Genomic DNA, 23,233 nt, shown 5'->3' with positions numbered 1-23,233 from the left:
CATTATTAAGCATTTATTAAATTCAAAACATTACTAGTTTAGAAAGTCCTAAAAAAACTGCTTGTATTTAAAAGTGTTGTTTATTGCTGCTCCGTAACCAAACACAGCACAAAATATTAATAAAAACAAAAAAATAGTTTATGAATGTTTTTGATTTATACATGAGAGATAATTTTACAATAAAAATAAATGACAGAACAAATATAAGAAAAAAATAAAAGTAATTAAATAATTAATAAAATAGTATTTGTCTAACGTTAATTTAAGCTATATATTAACTAAGAATTTAATGAACTGTTGTTATTATCTGCGTTCATACATAGATAATCATTTGAATAATTTGAAAGAATTCGTCTAACATATATATCATTTGTTTACATTGCACGGAAAGCCACATTCAACTCTCACCACTACAGCGTGAAAAATGCATCGGTCCGCTTGCGAGCCGTGCGTGCACCGCTCCTATTATGCACACGTCTCCATTGGAAATAATGAACTTGTGTGTGGAGAAGACGCAATATGTGAATGGCCCTCTGCTGTAGTTAATCCAGTGTACGTGTGTATTAGCCTCGCTATAAGCTCGGAACTTTACACTAGCACACAGTTGGCATAACTTTGTTTAATTGCAGCAGTTTCGTTTCGAGCAACAGAAACGCAGCGTTGAGAAGCTTTTTTGATTAATTGACCGTAATTAATTTAATTGCGGTTAACAGCTTATCATTGCATCCCTATTAACGATATCAGTGCATTGTACAAAAGGCCTTTTCTACAAACGTATCCAAAAGTTTTCGGCTGCGCACACCACTTGCTTAATGTCACCTGACTCCCTCTCTGTGCAGCCTTCAACTGCAGCTTGTGCTGTATTGAACAGACGCACGTCACTTCCTAACTATATCGACTGTTTTTTCGACTGAACCAAATTTATATTTGATGTCTTGGTCACCCTATTTGGAGCAAATTGCACAAATTGCCTTGAGGGGTGGGTTCGGCCTACGGGCTGCCAACTGAATAGCCCTGTTATATTGCATTGCTTTGCACTCTATAAACACAACCAAGCCTTAACAATACACTCTGGACCACCACTTTAAAATGTATATATTATGGTCCATTATGCAATTATGTTCAGAGGCATGAAAAGTGTGTATAATAATATACACACACAATACATTATATATAATAATAGCATTTTAGCTGTTATTATTTGAGAACACTGACCTACAAAATTAGCTGCAGGCCATTAACTTCTACTTGGAAAAAATACCAAAAAAGAAGGCATGTGCAAGCTTAAACATTAAAAATACAGAATTATCCCAGAGAAGCAATGAAAAACATGAAAAGAAAAACTGTGAAAAAAAGTCTGAATGAAACCAAACAGTTTAAAAGCAGTTTCTAAACCATTTAGATAAAGAAACAGACACAAAAGGAGACATTCTAGGCACGCACTAGTCACATGTAGCCAGTAATGCTGACAGCTTGGCAGAGTGGAATAGATATAAGAGGTGTGTTTGATCCCTGACAGGTGGGCACAGGTTGAACCAGTGGCTGCAGAAAATATGAGCTGCCCTCAGGGCTTGGAGGAGGAGTGGGATGCTGGATGAACTACAGTGGGCTGCTCTGGGCACAACATATAGAAGAACCAGCAACCCGAGGGAGAAGGAGAGGCCTGAAGTCCACAGAAAAACAAAATCACAGAGGTCTGAGGATAAAACCTTGCAGCATCTCAGCAATGTTAAAATACTAATCCACATGTGTGCATCAGCAGGCCTGAATGATTGGTTGTAAGACTGTGTAAGTTTGTGTTTTGGAGTGAGAGAGTCTTCAGTCAGCGCTCTGCAGAGGAGATGCAGTGCGCCTGTACATATAAACACAAATAAACACTCCGCCACACTCAGGAAAGCTGATTTTCTCAAGACCTCATATCTACCCCGAAAAATTAATCCACAGCTTAATGCCTGGTATGGCTAGTCTGGGGTGCAACGTGCGGTGATGTGATAGGGGACCAAAAGAGTTTACACACATGCACGTGCACACGCGCACACACACACACTCACACACACAAACACACATGAGAATGTCTCTACTGCAATGGTTCTCCAACTGGGTGAAACAATTTGATTTTATAGAAAGCAGAAAAAAAGCTAAAAAGTTACTTAAAAAAATATATAATCTATCTAAAAAAAAATTAAAAAAATAAATAAATATATAGAATAAAATAAAATAAAATAAAACAAATTAAAAATATATTAAGATATTTACTTAACCAAAAATACAAAACTATTCCTTTAACAATAAACAGATATTGTTATAAAATATAACAAACAAACATAAACATAACAAACAACCAACCAAGCAAACAAACAAACAATTTTTTAAAAAATGTGTTTTTGTTTACCTCTGCCACACCTAACTTATAAAATAAAATAAAATAAAATAAAATAAAATAAAATAAAATAAAATAAAATAAAATAAAATAAAATAAAATAAAATAAAATAAAATAAAATAGGGACAGCACGGTGGTTCAGAGGGTGGAACAATCGCCACACAGCAAGAAGGTCGCCACAAGTCCAAAGACATGCTCTATAATTATTTAATATAATTATATAATTGGTATATAAGTAATTAATTATTAATATAATTAATTAATTGGGTAACCTAATTGGCCGTAGTGTATGTGTATGGATGTTTCCCAGTGATAAGTTGCAGCCCTTCATAAAGAGACTAAGCCGTAAATTAAATTAAATTAAATTAAATTAAATTAAATTAAATTAAATTAAATTAAATTAAATTAAATTAAATTAAATTAAATTTATTCGCCTAACCAAAAATGAAACTGAGTGAATGAAACTACTCACTTAACAATTAACAGATATTGTTATAAAGTATAATTTGATACACAAACAAACAAACAAACAAACAAACAAACAAACAAACAAACAATTTATGACAAATTCATGTGTTTTTATTTTTGGCAATTACTCACTAAACCCTTACTTTCAAGATTAAATTAAATTAAACAGTGGGTTTGTTGGGTGGCGCAGTGGGTAGCACGTTCGCCTCACAGCAAGAAGGTCGCTGGTTTGAGCTAGGTCAGTTGGTGTTTTTGTGTGTTTTACCAGTGTTCACGTGGGTTTCTTCCAGATGCTCCGGTTTCCCCCACAGCTCCAAAGACATGCACTATAGGTGAATTGGGTAAGCTAAAATTGTTCGTAGTGTATATCTGTGAATGAGTGTGTATGAGTGTTTTCCAGTGATGGGATTGGCAGATTTTTTTTGTCTACATATACATATATATATATATATATATATATATATATATATATATATATATATATATATATATATATATATATATATATATATATATATATATACAAAAAATCTGTTTTTCTTTCCACCTGTCTTAAACTGAAATAACACCTCTCTTGCTCATTTCTTATTCACTATTTGCATAAATTTTCTCTAATGTTTGACATCAATCCAATTGAAATCACAATGTGGTTATAAAATAATAGATTAAATATGTCTATAAATGCTTCAATTTACACAAACTGTTTCCATGTATAAGGAAGCTATGTTTTCACCCACGGTGACGCCCGCTGTTTTTAATTTAAAAGTGCATTTTCGCAATAAAGATCACTATAATTATCACTGATGATAATGTAATCTATTATGAGCATAATACGAGATAAAAGAAACACATTTCTTGTTAAGTTTTAGTGACTTGAGTGCTATTGAGAGGGCCGTGAGGGAACATAAAAAAGAAGAAAAAATAAAGAAGAAAAAAAGCAGCTCAACTGCTTTTGAAGCTGAACTAATACTAAAGTCAGAATCATGGACTGATGTGAACTGTGGTGGAAAAGCTGGTTTAGAACAAAATATGCACACACTCAAACTGAAACGCAATAGGAGAGGATAGAAATAACAGACTTTGTATTAAGGCTCCAGACTTCAAGTTGTGAGTGTTAGAAGCGCAGGTCACTGGTCAAAGTGACATTTTATGAAATCCCTACACGTGAACAAAAATACAGGTTTAATGAGGCCAAAAACAATGGTGCATGGTATAAGGCATGTTTGAATCCACTTCTACTTTATTTAAGGATAGGAAAAACGTCACTAACATGCTCTTTAAAAAACAAAAAAATAAAAAATAAAAAATTGCACCATTGACTTTAGACCTGCTTTTAGTTGGCCAATGGCAAGGTTTATTTCAGTAGCTTCAAAATAGCAATGCACCAACAATGCACCTTAACACACTTCCTTTTCAATCCAGCGTGGCCATGGGCGCACAACTGAAGGCAAATGTATTTTCTTTTTAAACAACATGGCACAGGATATCAAAATGATACCTGCACTAGGCTGAAAAAAACTTGCGTCACACCTCATGCCATAATGCACCGGGTTTAGGATAGGACCCAATGTCTTAATGCAGCGGATATGAGTTAGATAATGAAACAAAATGACAGATCAAAAACTAAAGCAAATTAGAGATTGAACAGTGAGGAATATCAAAATAAAAAAAAGACCAAAGACTAATAAAAAATGGACTTCAGCCATCATTCCAACATAGGCGCACATGCTCTAACTGAAAGCGGAATACACGCTATACTCGATATACTCTATATAGCAATCTCTCGTGACACAACCTCTCCAATGCGACACCTTGCAAGTCATATGACTCCTATTTATTATAATCTGACAGTAACAGAGGAACGCCGCCAAATGCATGTGAAGTAAGAGTAATCATTTTTCTCTAACAATTTACTTGAGTAAGAGTAAATGTATCTATTTTAAAATCTACTCAAAAAGTACATGTTAACCAACAATTTTACTCAAGTATTTGTAATGAAGTAAATGAAATTCGTTACTACGCACCTCTGAATATAAAACGCAAAAAAAAAAAAACAACACATGCTCTTGCATTTCTTTCCTTAAAAGTAACACATTTAGTTCTGTATTTATGATTGTAATATTACTTTTTTCAAACACAACTTTATATCTATCTGCCAAATCTCTCTTTATTAATTCTGTCAAATAATTAGGACAGTCAAATAGGTGTAAAAGAGATTTCACTCACTGATATGGGTCACTGGGGTCTGGTCCTTGCAGCTCAGGTGGGATAGGAATACGTTTATAGTACATCTCCCAGTCAAAAGCTCCTCTCATGGCATCCCCAGCTTGCGCTTCATACCCAAAGTGATTATGATCAATCACATCTATCATGGGGCATACAATGGTTTTGGGATTTTGGGCGATTTGATCTGTAAAAAAAAAAAAAAAAAAGAAGAAGAGGAAAATTAAAAGTTAGGTAAAGCCAGAAATCTATCGCTTCCGTTTCTCTGTGGAGAAAAGGAAAGAAGAAAAGAAACGGAAGTCTCTGGAGTCTCCCTCCACTCCTGGATCACTTGCTCTCCTTCGCTCTGCTTGGCTGAGTGTGGCGACCCTGTGAAATTTAAAGCCGCCACAGCCGCCCGGCGATTAGAAACAATTACAGCGCTTCAAAGTAGGTTTGCTCCATGGAGGGCCGAGCAGAAAGGACCCTCGGCCCTTAACTCTATCTCTGTCAGTCAGCAGCCGCTAAGCCGTCCCAGATCTGTCAGCCACACTCTCCCTCAACACCACTGCACTACTGGACCATGGAGATCACAGGGAGAACGGAGAACAGACCTGCAACATTGGGCTTAAACACACAGCAACCAATGCATCATGAAGATTTAAACTCAAGAGCACAATCTGAATGGAACTGAGATGCTTTAAACGGAGAGTTCACCCAAAATCGACATTTACCCCACCCTTTACTTGTTTCAAACACAAAAGAAGATATTTTCAAGAATGCTGAAAACCTGTAACCATTGACTTCCATTGTATTAGATTTTTTTTTAGTGGTTAGTGGTTACAGGTTTCAGTCAGGTTTCAATATATCTACTTTTGTTTGGAACTACATAAGGGTGAGTACACAGTGAGTCATTTTTTTAGTGAGCTATCCCTTTAAGATGAAAAGTTTCATACATTTATGAGGTTTTTTCCCCACTATCTTTATTGTAGAAAATAATAATAAAAAAAATATTGGCTCTCTTTTGAACACAAAAGTGGATATTTCATCACTTCATGCATTCTCTGGGCTGCACGATACTGGAAAAATCTGACATTGCGATATATATTGAGATATGAATACACTAACTGAAAAAAGTCTTGTCATCTATTTTTAAGTTTTAGAAACAACATACTGTAAAATAACCTGACTTCTAGTTCTTCTATCATTTTGGCATCAGAAGTGGCATATACGAAAGGCAAAGGTCTCTAGACTATGCTTATTTTACTAAAATGAAATATGATCAGGCCTTATTTTTTTATTATGTCATCAGGACAGTAATGTCTGACTTTGTACAGACAAAAGACTTGTCAATTAACATAAATATGGTACAGTATAGAATTTGGTGTTGCAGTGGAAAAGCATTAATATTGTGTATGACTCCTATTAGCTTGGAGGACTGCATCCATACTTCTCTGTAATGACTCAAATAACTTATTAATGAAGTCATCTGGAATGGCAAAGAAAGCATTCTTGCAGGACTCCCAGAGTTCATCAAGATTCTTCGGATTTATCTTCAATGCCTCCTCCTTCATCTTACCCCAGACATGCTCAATAATGTTCATGTCTGGTGACTGGACTGGTCAATCCTGGAGAATCTAGACCTTCTTTGTTTTCAGGAACTTTGATGTGGAGGCTCGCCATGTCAAAAACTTCTCCACCAATCAGGTTAGCACTTTTGTACACGTGCACGGAGCTGCTGAAGTTACAGTTGACAGCACTTGAAGGCGCTCAAGCACAAAACTGTCAATGCGAGTGCACACTGAAGTAGATGCCAAGAGGCGATATGAACGTGCAGTTGCTTATTGCTCTGGTGAACAATAATCATTTTTTCATTGCTAGAGCTGGAGCTGCTACTTCAACCGACCATAACAACAAGCATTACAACTTTGTCTTCATCTTCTGTGTTACAAGCGGGTGTCAGAAGCTTAAAGTTGTGTAGCGCCATCTAATGTCAAGGAGTGATTTTGCATACTCTTCTGGTTGACGCCAGTTAAAATCGCTTGGGTTTGAATCCAGAAAAACATCTTAAAGTGCTGACAATAAACGCAAACAAAAAGCGTCTGTGTATGACATATTGTGCAGCCCTACTAGTGTCTTTGTTGTTTGATAGAGAAATAATTATTTATCTGTCTTTGAAATAAATAAATAAATGAATGAGTAAATGACAGTTTTCATTCATAAAGTTTAAAATAATTTCGATTTCTAGTTTTATGCTGTTCTTCTGAACTTTCTATTGATAGAAGGATCCAGATTGATGATAATGAAGGACACACAAACAACACAACATACAATTGATTTCTATTTGTCTTTTTAAGTGCTCTTTTTACTGCATGTTTAATCAAATAAATGCTTAGTGAGCACACTTTTTATTATTATTTAAACACATTTAGCTGAACCCAAAATGTGAACCATTGGTTTGTATGAATAATATTTTTTTCCCTCTAAAATGAATGAATATCAAATTGGATGGAAATAACATTGATGGATGCCATTTTCAACCCCCTTTTCTAGCTAATGGGAAATGTGACAAATTATATCTTTTAAAGCATAAAGTCATATTTTTACATATTTAGAACAATTTGACAAAATTACACAGCTCGGGTGGAAACCAGTGTGCTAAAAAACAAAGAATATTTAACTCGATTTTCCATTTTCACAAATCAAGTCTTGTGCTGCATCTCAAGCTCTTCACTGACACTGTAATCTTATAAAAGAGTACACTACGTTCTCACGAAGCTTGAGGGAGAAAGTGCCATAACTTCTTGAAAAATTGATATTTTACATTTATTCTACATTAAATATTGAAACTGGGTTTATTTCACTATTTGTTTAGATTATAAAAATTGTAATACATGAAACCTCTCCGCCTGAGCATTTTTCAAGTTGCCAGATAGCTTTTGGTAAGGTTAGACATTTTTGTTGAATGTTTGGTGATTGCGATAGTTTACATATTCTCAGATTATGGATGGTTTAAACTGCTTCTTTCACTTGTTGTGAAACTTGGATCTGGCGAACATGTATATTTTATTTTGTGTATTAGAATGAAAACATAGAGTTGTGGGTCTAAAAAGTCAATGAAATGGAAGTGTTGTGCCAATTAGGTCTAAAAAAGTTGATTGTAACAAATGAAAAGTTTCACACATTTATGGGTGTTTTTTTCACTACCTTTATTGTAGAAAATATTGTAGATTAAAACTTATCTGTTTTCTCAGTGTTGGGTTGTAGCTGGAAGGGCATCTGCTGTGTAAAACATATGCTGGATAAGTTGGTGGTTCATTCCGCTGTGGCAACCCCAGATTATTAAGGGAATGAGCCGAAAAGAAAATGAATGAAAGAATGAATGAATGAAAAGGCATCTGTATTTGCTTTTATTGCACTTTTGAACACAAATGTGGGAATGTTTACTCTTTATTTTGATGATTTTGATACATGTTCTCAGATTATGCACCTATGATCGATTTCGATTGCTGCTTTCACTTGTTGTTGGATCTGGAGAACCTGTATATTTTATTTGTGTAATGGAATGAAAACATGGAGCTGCACGAAATTATATCAACAACATGGAAACGTGCTGATTAGGTCTAAAAAAAGGAAGTTAATTGTAATAAATTGAAAGTTTAATATATTTATGGGTGCTTTTTCCACTACCTTTACTGTAGAAAATATTGTTTTTTTTATACTTTGCTGACTAATTGACTGATTTTATAATAGATTTTCTTAAAATGTATGACATTATTTATTTTTTTTCAATTCTTGTATTATGCAGTGCACATAAAATACACAAAAACTTCAACAATTATTATAATTTTTTTGTATCTCAAGAATTATTGGACTCACAAAATCCTAGAGGGAATGACAAATGTTTTGTCCAATAATGAGTATTCAGCTAAAACATTAATTCTGATTCTGATTTTAAGGGTTAAAACAGCAAATAATATTATACATTCAGAAAAATGTAATTCATTTATTATTATTATTATTATTATTATTATTATTATTATTATTATTTGTTTACTTATTTATTTATTTTATTATTATTCTTATAATAAATTAATATTATTTTTTATTAATACATTTATTTTTATATTAACTATTTGTTAATGATTTTATTAATAATGATAACAACAACAACAACAACAACAACAACAAATAAATTTTAAATTATTTTAAATTCAATCTGTTTCTTTATGCAAGAAAAAAACTACACTAACACTCTCTCCTCAACATTTATTTATGTATTGTATTGTTTATTTTTATAATTTAAGTCTAATAAAAGAATTAAAGCAATGAAAATATATAAAAGGTATTTACTATCTGAAGTACACTCAAAAAATATCTGTTATCTGTTATTTTGTGATTCACAAGTGTTTTCCGTTTATTTACTGTTGTAAATTGCATTATGGGACCCCAATCTTTGCTCTGTTGACTTTTAATGTTGAAAATTCAACTCTACATTTAACAAAGTGACTTTTATTGACATTTTTGTAGTTTGAAATAATCTACAATGTATAAAAAATAACATATAAAAAAATTTCAGTAAATTAACAGAAAATGTTCTGGCAGTTTATTACAAGGTTTTTGTACCTTTATCTACAACAAGAAAGCAGAAAATGTATCACTTTAAACTACTAAAAATGTTAATAAAAGTCACTTTTTGATCTCTGAAGGTTAAAAGCTGTTGAAAGATTATTAAAGAAAGATCAAGCTCTCATAAAGCAATTCAAATACATAAATAGTAAAAAAAAAGTATCACAAAATATGGAAAACTGTTAATTTATTATATATTTTTACGGTGTAGTAACCCTTTAAATGTGATCGACAAAACCTAAAAAGATTTTGGGAAGACATCTGGGTTTAAAGAAACAACTTCATATTTGTTTTTACTCCCTGAATAGGCTACAACTCCATCAACAACTGTCCAGATGATGTGACGGCACACATGAACCACTTCTCCTCTTTACTGATATCTAAGTGTGGTCAGAGTAATTTAGCCAGGTCTGGCCATGCTCAATCATTTTTAGTTTAAGTGGTCAACAAGTCAAGAGCTGCAGGATTAGATTCCAGTGGTTTTATTCCAATTAGATTTTTTATGGTTGCTTTTTCTTTTGCTGAATAATAAATGAAAGCTATTTTGGTTGTATACCAGTAGCTCAACCACAACTGAGCAAAAATTACAAGAATACAAATGTATTGCAGTGCAATGCGACAAATAGCTGTAGTTACATGAAGAATTTACTGTCAGCTTTGTGTCATTAGTAAGACTAAAAGGACGTCTTCTGTCGAGAGCTGATGGCTTTGCATTTGTTTATGTGTGTGTGTGTCAGTTCAAAAACAGGCTTTCCTAAAAAGCAAGCACGCAAACAACCTGCTTTCTGCTGCCAACACTCACATATCACACCTTTGTTTTCTCTCTGGCATCGAGTATCCATTTCTTACTGCAAGAAGACGCTCTGCTGTAGCATTTACTGGGGCACAATCTTTTGTTTGATTCTTTATCCTGTAGCAAACATATATAAGTAGTCTAAATTTGTAATCCAAATCTGCCAAGTTGAGGAAAACAAATGGAGAGGAATTTTTAGAAAAAAACTTTTTTTTTAAGAACAGCGAATCAGCACCAAACTAGAAAGCCAGAGTACATATTTCAAACAGTTTGATGAACAGAAATGATAGAAAAACAAAAATAAATAAATAAATAAAATAATCACAGATGGAAATAATAATACATACACATGTATATTGGGCTTTTTTTTTTGTTCTCAGCATGCTGGAAGTGGCCTCAACTTTCAAAATGTTCTACAGAAGATTTAAGGGACTAGTTCACGCAAAATGAACTTTCAAGACTTCACAATTAGCTGCTGATTGATAATAAAGCTTGTTTGGCATGCTGTCCCGGGAGAGAGTTCTGAGCTTATAAGATCCTCGAGCCCTGGGCTCCCTCTTGTTAGCAGGGCGAAAGGGGAGTTTAAGCCCAGGTAGATCTCGATGAGCTCCTCCGATTTATTAATGGCTAATGACAGATTATACTACTTAATAAGAGCTCCTCTATAGTGCCAACTTTGTATGGTCATAATTATTTATGTTGCGTGTTTTTAGAATGTGAGAGAAAACCGAGGAACCCAGGGGAAACCCACATGGGGAGAACATGCAAACTCCGCACAGTAATGTCATCTCGTCCAGTAAGGACTTTTAACCAGTGACATTCTTGCTGTGAGGCAACAGTGTTAATCACAGGTTCGCCGTATCTTAAAACAATGAAGAATACGGAAGCAGAAGTAGGATTAGGAGTGGGTATTCTTCAAGATGAAGATGCTGAGGTAAGAAATTCTGGATATTCATAGTGAATTAGAAATCGTCTGATTGGTAAATCGTGTTAGCTAATGCGGGACCAGCCGTGGGCAATCATAAGCACTTGCTCCTCTCAAAATTAGTTTACAAATAAACTTCACTTCCCATCATTTGCTCAACTCCATTTGTTCCAAACAAGTTTGAGCTTTTTTCTTCTGCTGAAAGCAAAATAAAACAATAAGGAATGTTGGTAACATCTGTTTTTGGTGTTCATGAATAAAGAAACTCACAACAGTTTTCCAACACATTAGGGTATGGAAATGGTGAATAAAATTGAAAATACTATGCCCATTATTGTTGGAATCATCTTCCAGAAATGATCAGATGTGCTCCAACATTAGGCACATTCCAATCAAGTCTTAAAACACATCTGTTTAGCTGTGCCTTAACTGAATGAGCACTGTGGTAAGTCCGACAGATTACACTATTATGACTTTTTCTTTTTCATTCCTTAAAACCTGTTTTAAAACATTTTAATCTGTTTTTATCGGTTTTAATAATTTGATTTTTTGTTGTTTTGTCTCTTATACTTATTTCTTTTATTCTTTAAATTACCATTGTGTATGAAATGTGCTATATAAATAAACTTGCCTTGCCTTGCCTTTAAGTCTTATTCATTCTGGGCTGGTTCAGTTTTTTTTCCCCCCACAACCTTAGTTATATAATTACATAGCAAATGATTTGTTGTTTAGTGATACTCTGAGAAAATGTTATCCCGTTCAATCACTCATTTTCACATAAACACTTCTCATCTAGTTTGACCTTCAGTGAATACTGTAACTAAAGCTAAAATTTTACATTGTGCTGTCTGGGGCACCTTCATTACAGATTTTTGCCAATCTTCTAGGTAACAGTTGGTGGCACAAATGCTGTTGGCATGCCATCTGACATAAAACAATAATTAATTTAATAACGAGAACAAGGAAAAAATGCCACTGGAGTGTCAGCTTTAGACTTGAATCTATTGTTTTGATTAGAATATTTTATCAAATGTATAAACTGTATAATATGTTATAAAAAAACAGTTCCTTGACTCTGACTTTTTGAGTTGTATTCAAAGCAATTGCAAATGACTCAATAATTACTCTATAAACACACCTGTGACCTCATTAAACCACTATTATGGTGCCACAGTGTTAGCTTGTTGCTAGAGTTCCATATATTATGCATTTCAGCAAAATGAATAGTTTATTATATATGTAAGAATGGGTTTTTAACAACAGCAGTTTGAACTGTAGTTCTGCCTAATGGCTAAAAGTTATCAGTATGATGAAAAACTGTACATTTCTAGTCAAACCATCCTTCTGCAATCTCAAAACAGAAAAAAGGCAGTTATAATAGCTAAAAATGTGGAAGAGTGTTGCTATTTTGTGATTTGAATTGTATTGCAATATGTTAAATCAAAAGTAATTCACAGAATATTTGAAAATGAAATGATTTAATGTCAATAATTCTCTATGGATAAACTAAATGAGTTACAAATAACTATAAAATGATAGAACATGAAATGGATATAATCATATGATTTTAAATGTACCCAGCTTAAATGAATAAATCAATGAATGAATCAGTCAATACATATATATTCAGCTTTAAAGTATGTATTGTGTGGTTACTTTTCCCACATTGTCATCCTATGTTTTGGTCTTTAGCACCACATTATCTATCAGAAATTTTGCTAATTTACTCCTCTAGAAAATATCTTGTTTTCAGGATCCTTTGGTGAATATAAAGTTCAAAATGGCAGCATTTAATTGAAAAATAAATATTTTATACCACTATAAAACACATAACCTTCCGCTACACTCAGAGAACAGCTATTTCAAACCCTATTAAAAATGGCAAAGATCACAACCTCACGATGAAAATTGTAGATATTTTTTTTTAATAGTTAATAACTGTTAAAAGCAAACAAGCCTTTACCAGTCAGTACTTGAAAACCATTTTACCAAGCCACTGTAACAACTAGGATAGTCTGTGTATATACTGTGCCTCAAAATAATCACCATTTTTGACAGCTACAAAGAATAAGTCAAATAAATAACACTTCTTGAGCATTCAAAAAGGTCAAAATACACACCCTGTTCCTATTAAATGTTTTTCAACATTTGCAAAAATATCTAGAGAAAAACAATAGTTGGGAAAATGTAAAATATGTGACAGTGTTCGATCTAAACTTTTTCAATTCAATTCAATTCAGCTTTATTTGTATAGCGCTTTTACAATGTAGATTGTGTCAAAGCAGCTTCACATAAATGGTCATAGTAACTGGAACAGTGTGGTTCAGTAACTGGAACAGTGTGGTTCAGGTTTTAGTGTTTAAGTCAACAATGTTGACAGCAAGACTGTTTATTAGGTAAATTAGACAAACTGGTGTCAATATAGAGTGCAACAATAAGTGCCATGTACAGTGCTTTTGTATTTGTAAAGTATTTAAAACATGAAAAGCATTTGACTTTTTATTATAATATATAAAATATATATTGTTTGCAGTATTGTCTCTAATTTTATTGATGATTCATATTTTCACTACCATTTTCATTCAAATTACAGCAATTCTGTCATGACAATTCTTGGAGAGTATAGTAATAAATATGTGTATGATAATGTTTATGTGTTTGGTTTTAGTGGCATTGATCTGTGATGCTGCTGTTGCTTTGATTATTGGTGCAGAGCAAGTATCAAGACTTGCTACTGCCAGAGAATTCACAGGCGTGCTGTCTGAGAATATAACACACTGCTGCTGCAACAGAACATGACGACAAAACCAATGAAAACAAGATTCTAAGTTGCATTGGCAAGATGCATTTATCCACATGAGCTGACCAAATGAAATAAACAATCCCAAAACAAGCACATCTATCACCAAGACATGTTTATATTTTTTATTTTTTCATCATGAGCCATGGGACTGCATGTTTACTATCTATATACACCTGAGCAACCTAGGTGAATGGCTTAATACTAAATCTGCATAGTATGTGCAATATGTATTCTTGTTACAAAATATCACGTAGGAGGTGAACAAAAAGTTGAACCCAGCAATCACCTGAGCAAGTATAGATGAAAACTATGATTATATCATTGACATGCTCTTTAGCTAACTTCATTCACAATATGAATGGCCGCTGGTGCCTCAAAAGTGAAAATCCAACATTTAAATAGACTTGAGAGAGAAAATGGACTGAACAATAAGACGAAGAGCCTAAACGTTCACAATGAACTCTTTCAACATTGTTCAAAGGAGTCCTGACTCACTTCCATCATCGTTGCACCATGAAAAAAAAAAAACACACACACAAATGCAGCAAACCTCCCACATCCTCAAACATCATCCTGCTCTCACTGTGTGACAGTTAAGAAAGAGTTTTAGTATCCATGATATAAAAGACAAGAACCGAGATCCTGCCTGGCCATTGACATGACACATATAAGCTACAAAATATGCTACAACAGCATGTATGAAGTAGGGTGTGTTATTAGTCACTTATTCAGTATGCAACTGTCTTAGCCAAGGCATTAGCATAGCTAATGGAACATTGCCCTTCCAACAGCTGAATGGGTCAAATGTTCAAGCATCCAAATATGACATTCATCCACATAACCTCAGTGAAACACTTTAATAAATTTAATCTGTTGGTTCTTGAGAACTTTTTTAGAAACACTGCTGTTATAGTTTACATATACAAAAGTTGCATACAAGCAAATTAAATTGAAACATAACACTTTTTTAGACATTAAGTGGATCAACAGCTAATGCACGAGTAAAACATTATCATCACATATTTTTTAGTTGTTTTGTCATGTTGGAACATTGGAACAGATTAGATATAACCTTTCAGCCTGGATGCCCAATAAAGTTTCTTGACAGGACTTCAAATTTTCTTTAATCCACCATTCTCCTATGCACTGTTCTAATTATCAAAGTAGTTTTAGTTAAACTGTGAGCAGTCAGAGACTGCCGATAAAAACGTTCACTCTATGAACGCAATAATAATTTGCAGAAACTGTAATTTGGTTGACAATATTCTCCTGATTCCTCAACCATTGAAAATCGAACTGGGTGACAATAGTCTCTTGATTCTTGATTTTGGTGTCTTATAATCCCTTCACACTCCGAATTTACTGCAATAATAGACAAAAACCTATTTTAAAATAGTTGTAAATGAAAGAAAGGCTTAAGGAGCTAGTCTGTCATTAATTCCGTCATTCTGTCATTAACTACCCCATGTTGTTCCAAACCACCTTTTTAAAGACTAGCTCTTTAAGTCTGTCTTTCATTTACAACTATTTTAAAACATTTTTATTGCAGTAAATTCAGAGTGTGAAGGGATTAAAAGACACCAAAATCAAGAATCAAGAGACTATTGTCACCCAGTCCTGTCGTTAATTCCGTCATTCTGTCGTTAACTACTCTCATGTTTTCCCAAACCACTAAGACCTTTGTGCAGTTTTGGAACACTAATTGAGATATTGTATATGAGAAATAACAGCTCTCTAAATCTCCCTAAATCTCCATGAATTTTTATGTTCAACTTTAAGAATACAATTACAAAAGTGTGTTACAGGCTACCTTGCAGCACCAACTCCAATCAGAAACTGTGCGGACACAATTGTGCTTGAAATGGAAAAGTGGAAAATTAAACTGTCAGGTGCTTTGAGGAGTCTGTAAGTTTATATATATATATATATATATATATATATATATATATATATATATATATATATATATATATATATATATATATATATATATATATATATACATACATACATACGAGACGAGATATGAGATTGGGGTCACGAGAATGAAACGGGATTTTTAAGAAATCTTTAATGAAGAAATTTATGAATGGAAAATAATCTCTTATTCAACTGAAGAAAAAAAATCTATTTTTAAATCAACTTGTAATGAATGTTATTTAACTTATTTTTAAATTAATTCTATGCAGTAATATTAAATATAAAATAGCAAAATAGTTTGCAATAGTCTACGTGAATGGAAAATAGTCATTTAATATATCAATTTAAATATTAGCAAAATATTTGATGATGTAATAATGGAAATATAAAAAAATCACCAACTGCAAAACAATGTAGGTGCTTTTTTTAATTGTAATGAATAGTCCTTTATTTTATCTCTATTTTATTTTATTTAAATTATTTCAATTTTTTATGTTTTAATGAATTCTATGCAGTAAAGAACATCCCCTGTACAGTTTCAAATGAGAAATCAAAATCCTTTCTACAAATTGAACTTAAATCCCACGTAATTTTTTGTAGTTTATTTTTACTTTTTTTATCAGTTTTACTTTCATTCAGCAAGAATTCATTCGTGCCCCCGTCACAAACTACTAAAGCTACTGAGTTACTGAATGCAAGTATGAAGTAAGAACTGATAGGAGAGAGTTGTTTTAATGTCATTTGATACCACACACCAAGAGCATAAACATGTGTTTGGTAATGATGAAGGAGTGTGTCTCATGTCTCCAAAAGTTCACTGTATGTGTGTGTGTGTGTGTGTGTGTGTGTGTGTTTGTGTAAGAGCAAGCGCTTAGAAATGGGTCTGTGGTCTTTTACTAACTCGGTAGAGAAAAGTGTCAAACAGCTGTGTGTATGTCTTATCCTGTCGCAAAATGCGCTTAAAAGACCTACATGATGGTAATAGTTTGAGTATGGTTTTTACCCCTCACTTCAATAATGCGACTGGAATAGGAATATTCCACATGTCTTAATTTCATTTGTTCAAGAGGATTATGACTTTATGCATATTTAAAGTGCTATTCCATCGCATGAACAAGAAGCATGGTTAATGTGTGTGGCTGCAGTTGTAGCTTCTGTTGGACGCGTTAGCCACTGAACTCCCGTAAAAAAAAAAAAAAAACTTCAGTGCTAAATTCACCATCATGCTCCATCATAACATCACTAATCATGAGACAACTTTTTACCTTGACGAGAAATCTTGTCACATTTTAATCTCGCGAGATGTCATCATAAGATCACATCCCTAATATATATATATATATATATATATATATATATATATATATATATATATATATATATTTATCTTGAAGTCAATGTAATCATGATAAATGCATTGGACTATGCACATGGTTACAATTTCCACTAAAAATCGTATTTAATGATATACAAAAAATAAATAACTTAATAAAAAATTACCCAATACGTAGTTCTCAATGTATTGTTAGTATTATTTTCTTTCTTTCTTTATTTATTTAATTGATTGATTGATTGATTGATTGATTGATTGATTGATTGATTGATTGATTGATTGACACACAAAGTGCTAGTAGCTGTTGACGTCATGGTTTTAATAAAATTTTTTTAAAAATCGACATTAATGTGTAAGTAAAGAGAAAAAAAACCTGCACATATCTTAGAGTGCCTGAGAATGAGTAAACTATTAGCAAACTTCCATTTATTTGTGTTAACTACCCCTTTAAAAGTTGGTATCTCTGGCCAGCCATCATTTATAAATAGCCTGGCTGCATCCTCCATAATGAGCAATGGTCTGATGAGAAAACTGGCAGAGGGGAGACAGAAAGCCAAGCCAGTCCTTCACATTACTGATCAGAGCTCTGTTTTAAACAGCCTGCGACGCAATACCTGCCAAGCGCCTGTGCGGCAGCTCCGCTCTAATCATACATGCCAGGCCGCATCCCAGCGTGCCTCTCAAAGGCCATACACAGCGCACTGTAACCAATTAGAGCTCGCCGTGCTGTGCCCACGTCTCTGGGACGGCCGCCTGATGCTCTGCCCGGCGAAGAAACAGACAGATCAAGCCTATGAGCTGGTATCAGATCAATGAGCGTCAATATGTGCGCAACATTTGCTGAAGTAGACATTTTAAAAGATCTTATAACAGGACCACGCACATCAAAAGCTGTCTGGATTTGCAATGCTTATGCGGCGCAGTGGGGAACACTATAGATTCTATCCTCAATGAGTCTGAAAATAAAAAAAGCTTTTTTTTTCCAGTGATAAAAGGAACAAGCCACGGACAAGAAACAAGGAGATGGAGGATTCGTTTTGTTTTTTTAATCAACCAACTGCAGGGGCAAAGACTTTGGATGCGAAAAAGCAATTGAATTTTGAAATTGCTAGATTCAAAAGAGAAAGATAAGCACAACGAACATTCCGTGGGATTTTCAGCGGCCTGTGTTTTCTCACAGTGATAGGCATGAAAAATAGAGAAATCTGTGGGTACATGTTGCTGCCAGGGTTGGTATTTTTCTTTCTTTTTTATATATACTGTATATCTGGACTCACCAAGCAAGGGTGGCAGCCAGTTGATGTTGGCTTCACAATGAGAATCCAGAAAAGTCAGGACCTCTCCTCTGGCCACAGATGCTCCCAGAAGTCGTGTGCGGATTAGACCCTCTCGCTTCTTAGTGCGCACAATACGGACTTTAGGAAATCTGGACATGTACTCCGCCAGATGTGCCTTCAGGTGCTCTGAAAAAAAAAAAAAAACAGAGTAAAAATTACTAGAAAGCACACACTTGATACAAAAAAGGAAATGGCATAAGTCTTGGTTTGTGTTCAGTTAAAGGGAAGGGAGATTGATCGCGGTGCAGTGGTGCGGTAATTTAATCTCCGAATTGTTGCTCCATTCTGCCGGCCCAATTCAAGGGCATTAATGTTTAACACCCCGTAAGATTCCACCGCTGTTAACACTTAAATGAATCGGTGAATGTCCTCTGTTTCTAGAATATTAATCAGGACAAACAGACCCAGCGTTAATATATTATCTTAAGTTGCATTCAGTTGCACTGCTTCCAGTGCTGCAAATTAGTTTTCTTTGCAAGTGTATTATTAGGTTTTATTATTAGGTTTGACTGTCTCTGTACATACAAAACATAATTAGACACTTTGAACTGAGTAAATACCAATAAAAGATGTAGGAGAAACTAGGAATATTAGCATGCTAAGTATAGTTTGTTAATACTTGCTCAATAAATATGACTGAAGATCAAATACTTGAAGTAAAAACATCTTACTTTACTTTTTCATAATACCATAATATGAAATATAACATGATATAAAATTTACTTGATATATTTGATCACGTTACACTTGTATAAAAAGCATAACAAACACTATAAACAACTCAGAATAAGGACTATAATAGGCTAAATACAGCTTGTTTGATACGTAATGGATTTGCAGCAATTGCGCAATAAAAAGTGAAGAGATGATGCTGACCCTACAAAGACTCAAAGAAATGTTGTAAACTATGCAAGATTTTTGAAGCCAAGACTTAATCCACAAATGCATTTCACTGAACATGAAGTATTATTCATTCATTTATTTTTCTTCGGCTTAGTCCCTTATTTATCAGGGGCTGCGACTGGAATGAACCGCCAACTATTTCAGCATATGTTTTACACAGCGAATGCCCTTCCAGCTACCATTACATTCACACGCATTCACACACTATGGCCAAATTCGATAATCCAATTGACTGACAGGACATGTTTTTGGACTGTGGGGGAAACCTGAGAACCCACGCGAACACGGGGAGAACATGCAAACTCCTCACAGAACTCAAACCAGCAATCTTCTTGCTGTGTGGTGACCATACAAACCTCTGAGCCACCGTGCTGCCTGTACATGTTTATTATTAGATGTAAACAAAATTTATTTTAGAAGGACACTACATACTGTGTAACTGCAGGTTAACTACATTTATTTACTGATAACCCTGTTTAAACTCCTTAACTGTTCTGTTTTTGACTGTAATATAATGTTTTGCACCTTTTTTGAAGCTGTTTTGGAATAATTATTGTGAAAAGTGCTATACATGTAAACTTGAATTGAATTAGATAAAATGACATGCACCATATATCAAAAGGTATATATCTAAAAAAAAAATATAAAACAATTCTGGAACTACAAATTAACTTTTAAAGATATAATAAAAGAAAATAAAAAAGAAAACTTACAAACTGAAACTTTAACATTGGGCTCTATCATACACCCAACGCAATAAGGCGCAAGACATGTATGCTGTGATTTGTTGCTATTTTCAGAGCAGCACAACTGTAATTTTCACGTTTTGCACCACATTGTTTAAATAACAAATCCATTTGCACCACTTTGTGGACTCATGTATGCGCTGGTCTAAAAAGGAGGTCTGTTAAGGTGCACTGTTGGCACGTTGCTATTTTGAGGAGCTTAAATAGACTGCATCATTGAACTAAAAACTAGTTATGCACCTATACAAAATGCTTACATTGCTTAATACATACAGGAAGTATAACAATATACAAACATCTTAACATATGAAAAAAAAAAAAAAAAAGAATTTAAATGTTACCAAACTAATATTTTCTACATGAATATAAAAACCACTACCTCTATGGCTTAATCATGTCAGGGGGCTTATTTCAGTTTCTTTATTACAATGTGCATTTCTATGATATTATTATTATCAGTATTATTTATTATATGCATATTTATATTTGTTTTAATAAAAACAAGTTTAGATTTGTCTACCTGTCGGGTTTTGGAGACGTTTGCATCACCATATGGGGCATAAGAATAGGACGTGTGTTTGGTTATAACTCCACACTTCGTGACCACACTTTGTTATTGCTGTTCATTAATTTATTTGCTGGAGTCTAGAACTGAATTTAGAAATAGTTTTGAAACAAATTTTTGTGCTTACAATATGTATAGGCTAAATCTTCAGTGGAGTGCGTATAACAACATTTCCATACCCCATGAAAGTAAAGAAGTAAAGTAAAGAGTAAGAGTAAGGAGAAAGTAAAGAGGTTGAATGGAGGAGTATCATTCTTTATTCTCGTGCTGCAGATGGTTTGTTTAACTCGCTATTGAAGCTTTCAGTTTTTCCACTTACAAAGTTTGCCAAGTAAATAGCAAATGCGCCATGGCGTGACACAATTGACTCTTAAAGGGAATAGGAGATGATACTCTGATTTATTTAATGCATGTTGTGCTCAAAACACACCCATAACTCATTAATAGAATAAGCACAACACTGTTTGACCATGCGCCGGGGCGCAAACTGTATTTTTCAGTCCTTCAAATATCAAAATGGATTCTGACATGCCCTTAATGCTTTTGCGCCATGTGCTTTAGACTTTCCACCTAGATTGGTAAAATAGAGCCCTTAGTATTACACCTACAATTTTGAAGTATAAATTCTAAAATCTAATTTTCTTGGAAAACAGATGGTTATTTGATTTATTTGCAACTCATAGTTTTTACAGTGGGCTCTTATTCAGAAATGCAATTAATGATTCATGTACATCCTCAACATAAAACAAGACAAAATGTGTAAGGATTGTTTGCAATTAGGTACTAGATTAGGTGCGATACTTTTTTTTAAGCTAACACTTCACTGGCATCTTTAACTATGCCAAGTAAACAAAACAAAAAGCAAAACAGATGGGAAAAGCAAATTTTCTCAGTGTTACTTGGGTAGTGGGTAATGCAGTTGACCCTTTTCAGTGACGACACAAAGAAACAGCAAAGGCAGTCATTTCAAAAGCCAAAAAATGGAGAGAGAGAAGTCTTATCTTTCCACACATTACTGTTTGTTCATTTTCAGAAGCAGCAGGAGTTTGCTGCAGCTTGTCGACCATTTGCACATTATTCAAATACAAAGCATTAATACCTACACAAACTCAATCGCCGCTTCCCAGCTGCTGCGTATGTGTGTGTGTGTGATTAAATGCTTTGGAGGTACCAAATGCATGGGTTTTGGATTACCACCAATAACATAAACCCATTAGATGCAGCAACCGTGTTTTGAGGTAGGGTTTAAACTGGAGGGACTAGCGAATTTCTTCATTACCTCTGAAAGCTGTGATGCAGGCAACATTAAAGATATGCACATGAAAAGTGTCACGCTTTGACTGTAAGACTTGTGTGCCGAATTCGACTTCAAGAAGGAATCATTTATACCTTTTAAAAAAAGTTTTCACTTTAAATGTTGTAATGGTTCTTCCTGCTTCACAAATTATTAAGGAGATGTCTTCAAATCAGAATGCAATTTTATTTTGAAAGCACGGAAATTATGTTGGACAGAAAGCATCTGCATGGGTGACAAACATTCATATTAGCTGCCGTGTCCTTAACATGGATGAGCTTAACAACTGGGGATATACAGAACTTGTAACTGACAGCAATGATCGGTGTTTACTTTTTTAAATGTATTTTAACCAGTCATACAGACTAAAAACCTGTAAATGCTACATTAAAAATCCAATTCTACCCATAAAAAGTTTTATTGCAATAAATGGATGTACTTAGATTCATTTAAATAATTTTAAAATGATTCTTCTGTATTTCCTGTAGCAAGTGGCAAACACAGACATTGTTAACGTGCTGCTTAAAGCTTTTCATAGTCAGAAAAAGGACTTTTCAAAGGAAAATTAGCAGATTGTTTACTTTTAATGCAGCACGAAGTCAACAAGGTTTTTAGTTTCACTTGTTTATCATTGTAGTACCTGCTATTGTTTTATGCCAAGCAAATCTAGTGTCGTTAAACAGTGTTCAATTCTCAGATTTGGAGAGAAGCTTTCAAATAATGCAGTAGCAAGAAAGCCACTTGTGTCTGCTTTGCTAAAAAGGAATAAGCTTATCTAAAAAAATCCTGTCAATAAACATTTATTAACTTCACCATAACTCTTTCACACATCAATTTTAAATTGTCTCGCTGTCTCGTTTTTGCTAATTTAAGTGGACTGAACATAATACAATTAAGTTACTCAAAAACTCAAGATTTAGGTTGTTTCAGAAAA

At 33.8% G+C, this 23,233-nt stretch overlaps 1 protein-coding gene across 7 annotated transcripts in view; it reads right to left on the bottom strand.

Moving 5' to 3' along the window:
• The window catches only part of galntl6 (polypeptide N-acetylgalactosaminyltransferase like 6), a 727,623-nt gene that overhangs the window by 53,190 nt on the left and 651,200 nt on the right, over positions 1 to 23,233 (bottom strand). For all 7 annotated transcript variants that reach the window (XM_073948271.1, XM_073948265.1, XM_073948277.1 and 4 more), the window contains 2 exons: positions 18,732 to 18,917; positions 5,076 to 5,259 (listed from right to left, as the gene is read on the bottom strand). In XM_073948271.1, coding sequence (XP_073804372.1) covers positions 5,076 to 5,259; positions 18,732 to 18,917 — 370 coding nt within the window. The remainder of the gene's footprint in view (positions 1 to 5,075; positions 5,260 to 18,731; positions 18,918 to 23,233) is intronic.

The sequence above is a fragment of the Danio rerio genome, chromosome 1, assembly GCF_049306965.1.
Source record: "Danio rerio strain Tuebingen ecotype United States chromosome 1, GRCz12tu, whole genome shotgun sequence".
NCBI lineage: Eukaryota > Metazoa > Chordata > Actinopteri > Cypriniformes > Danionidae > Danio > Danio rerio.
This window is presented reverse-complemented; position numbering and strand designations above follow the sequence as displayed.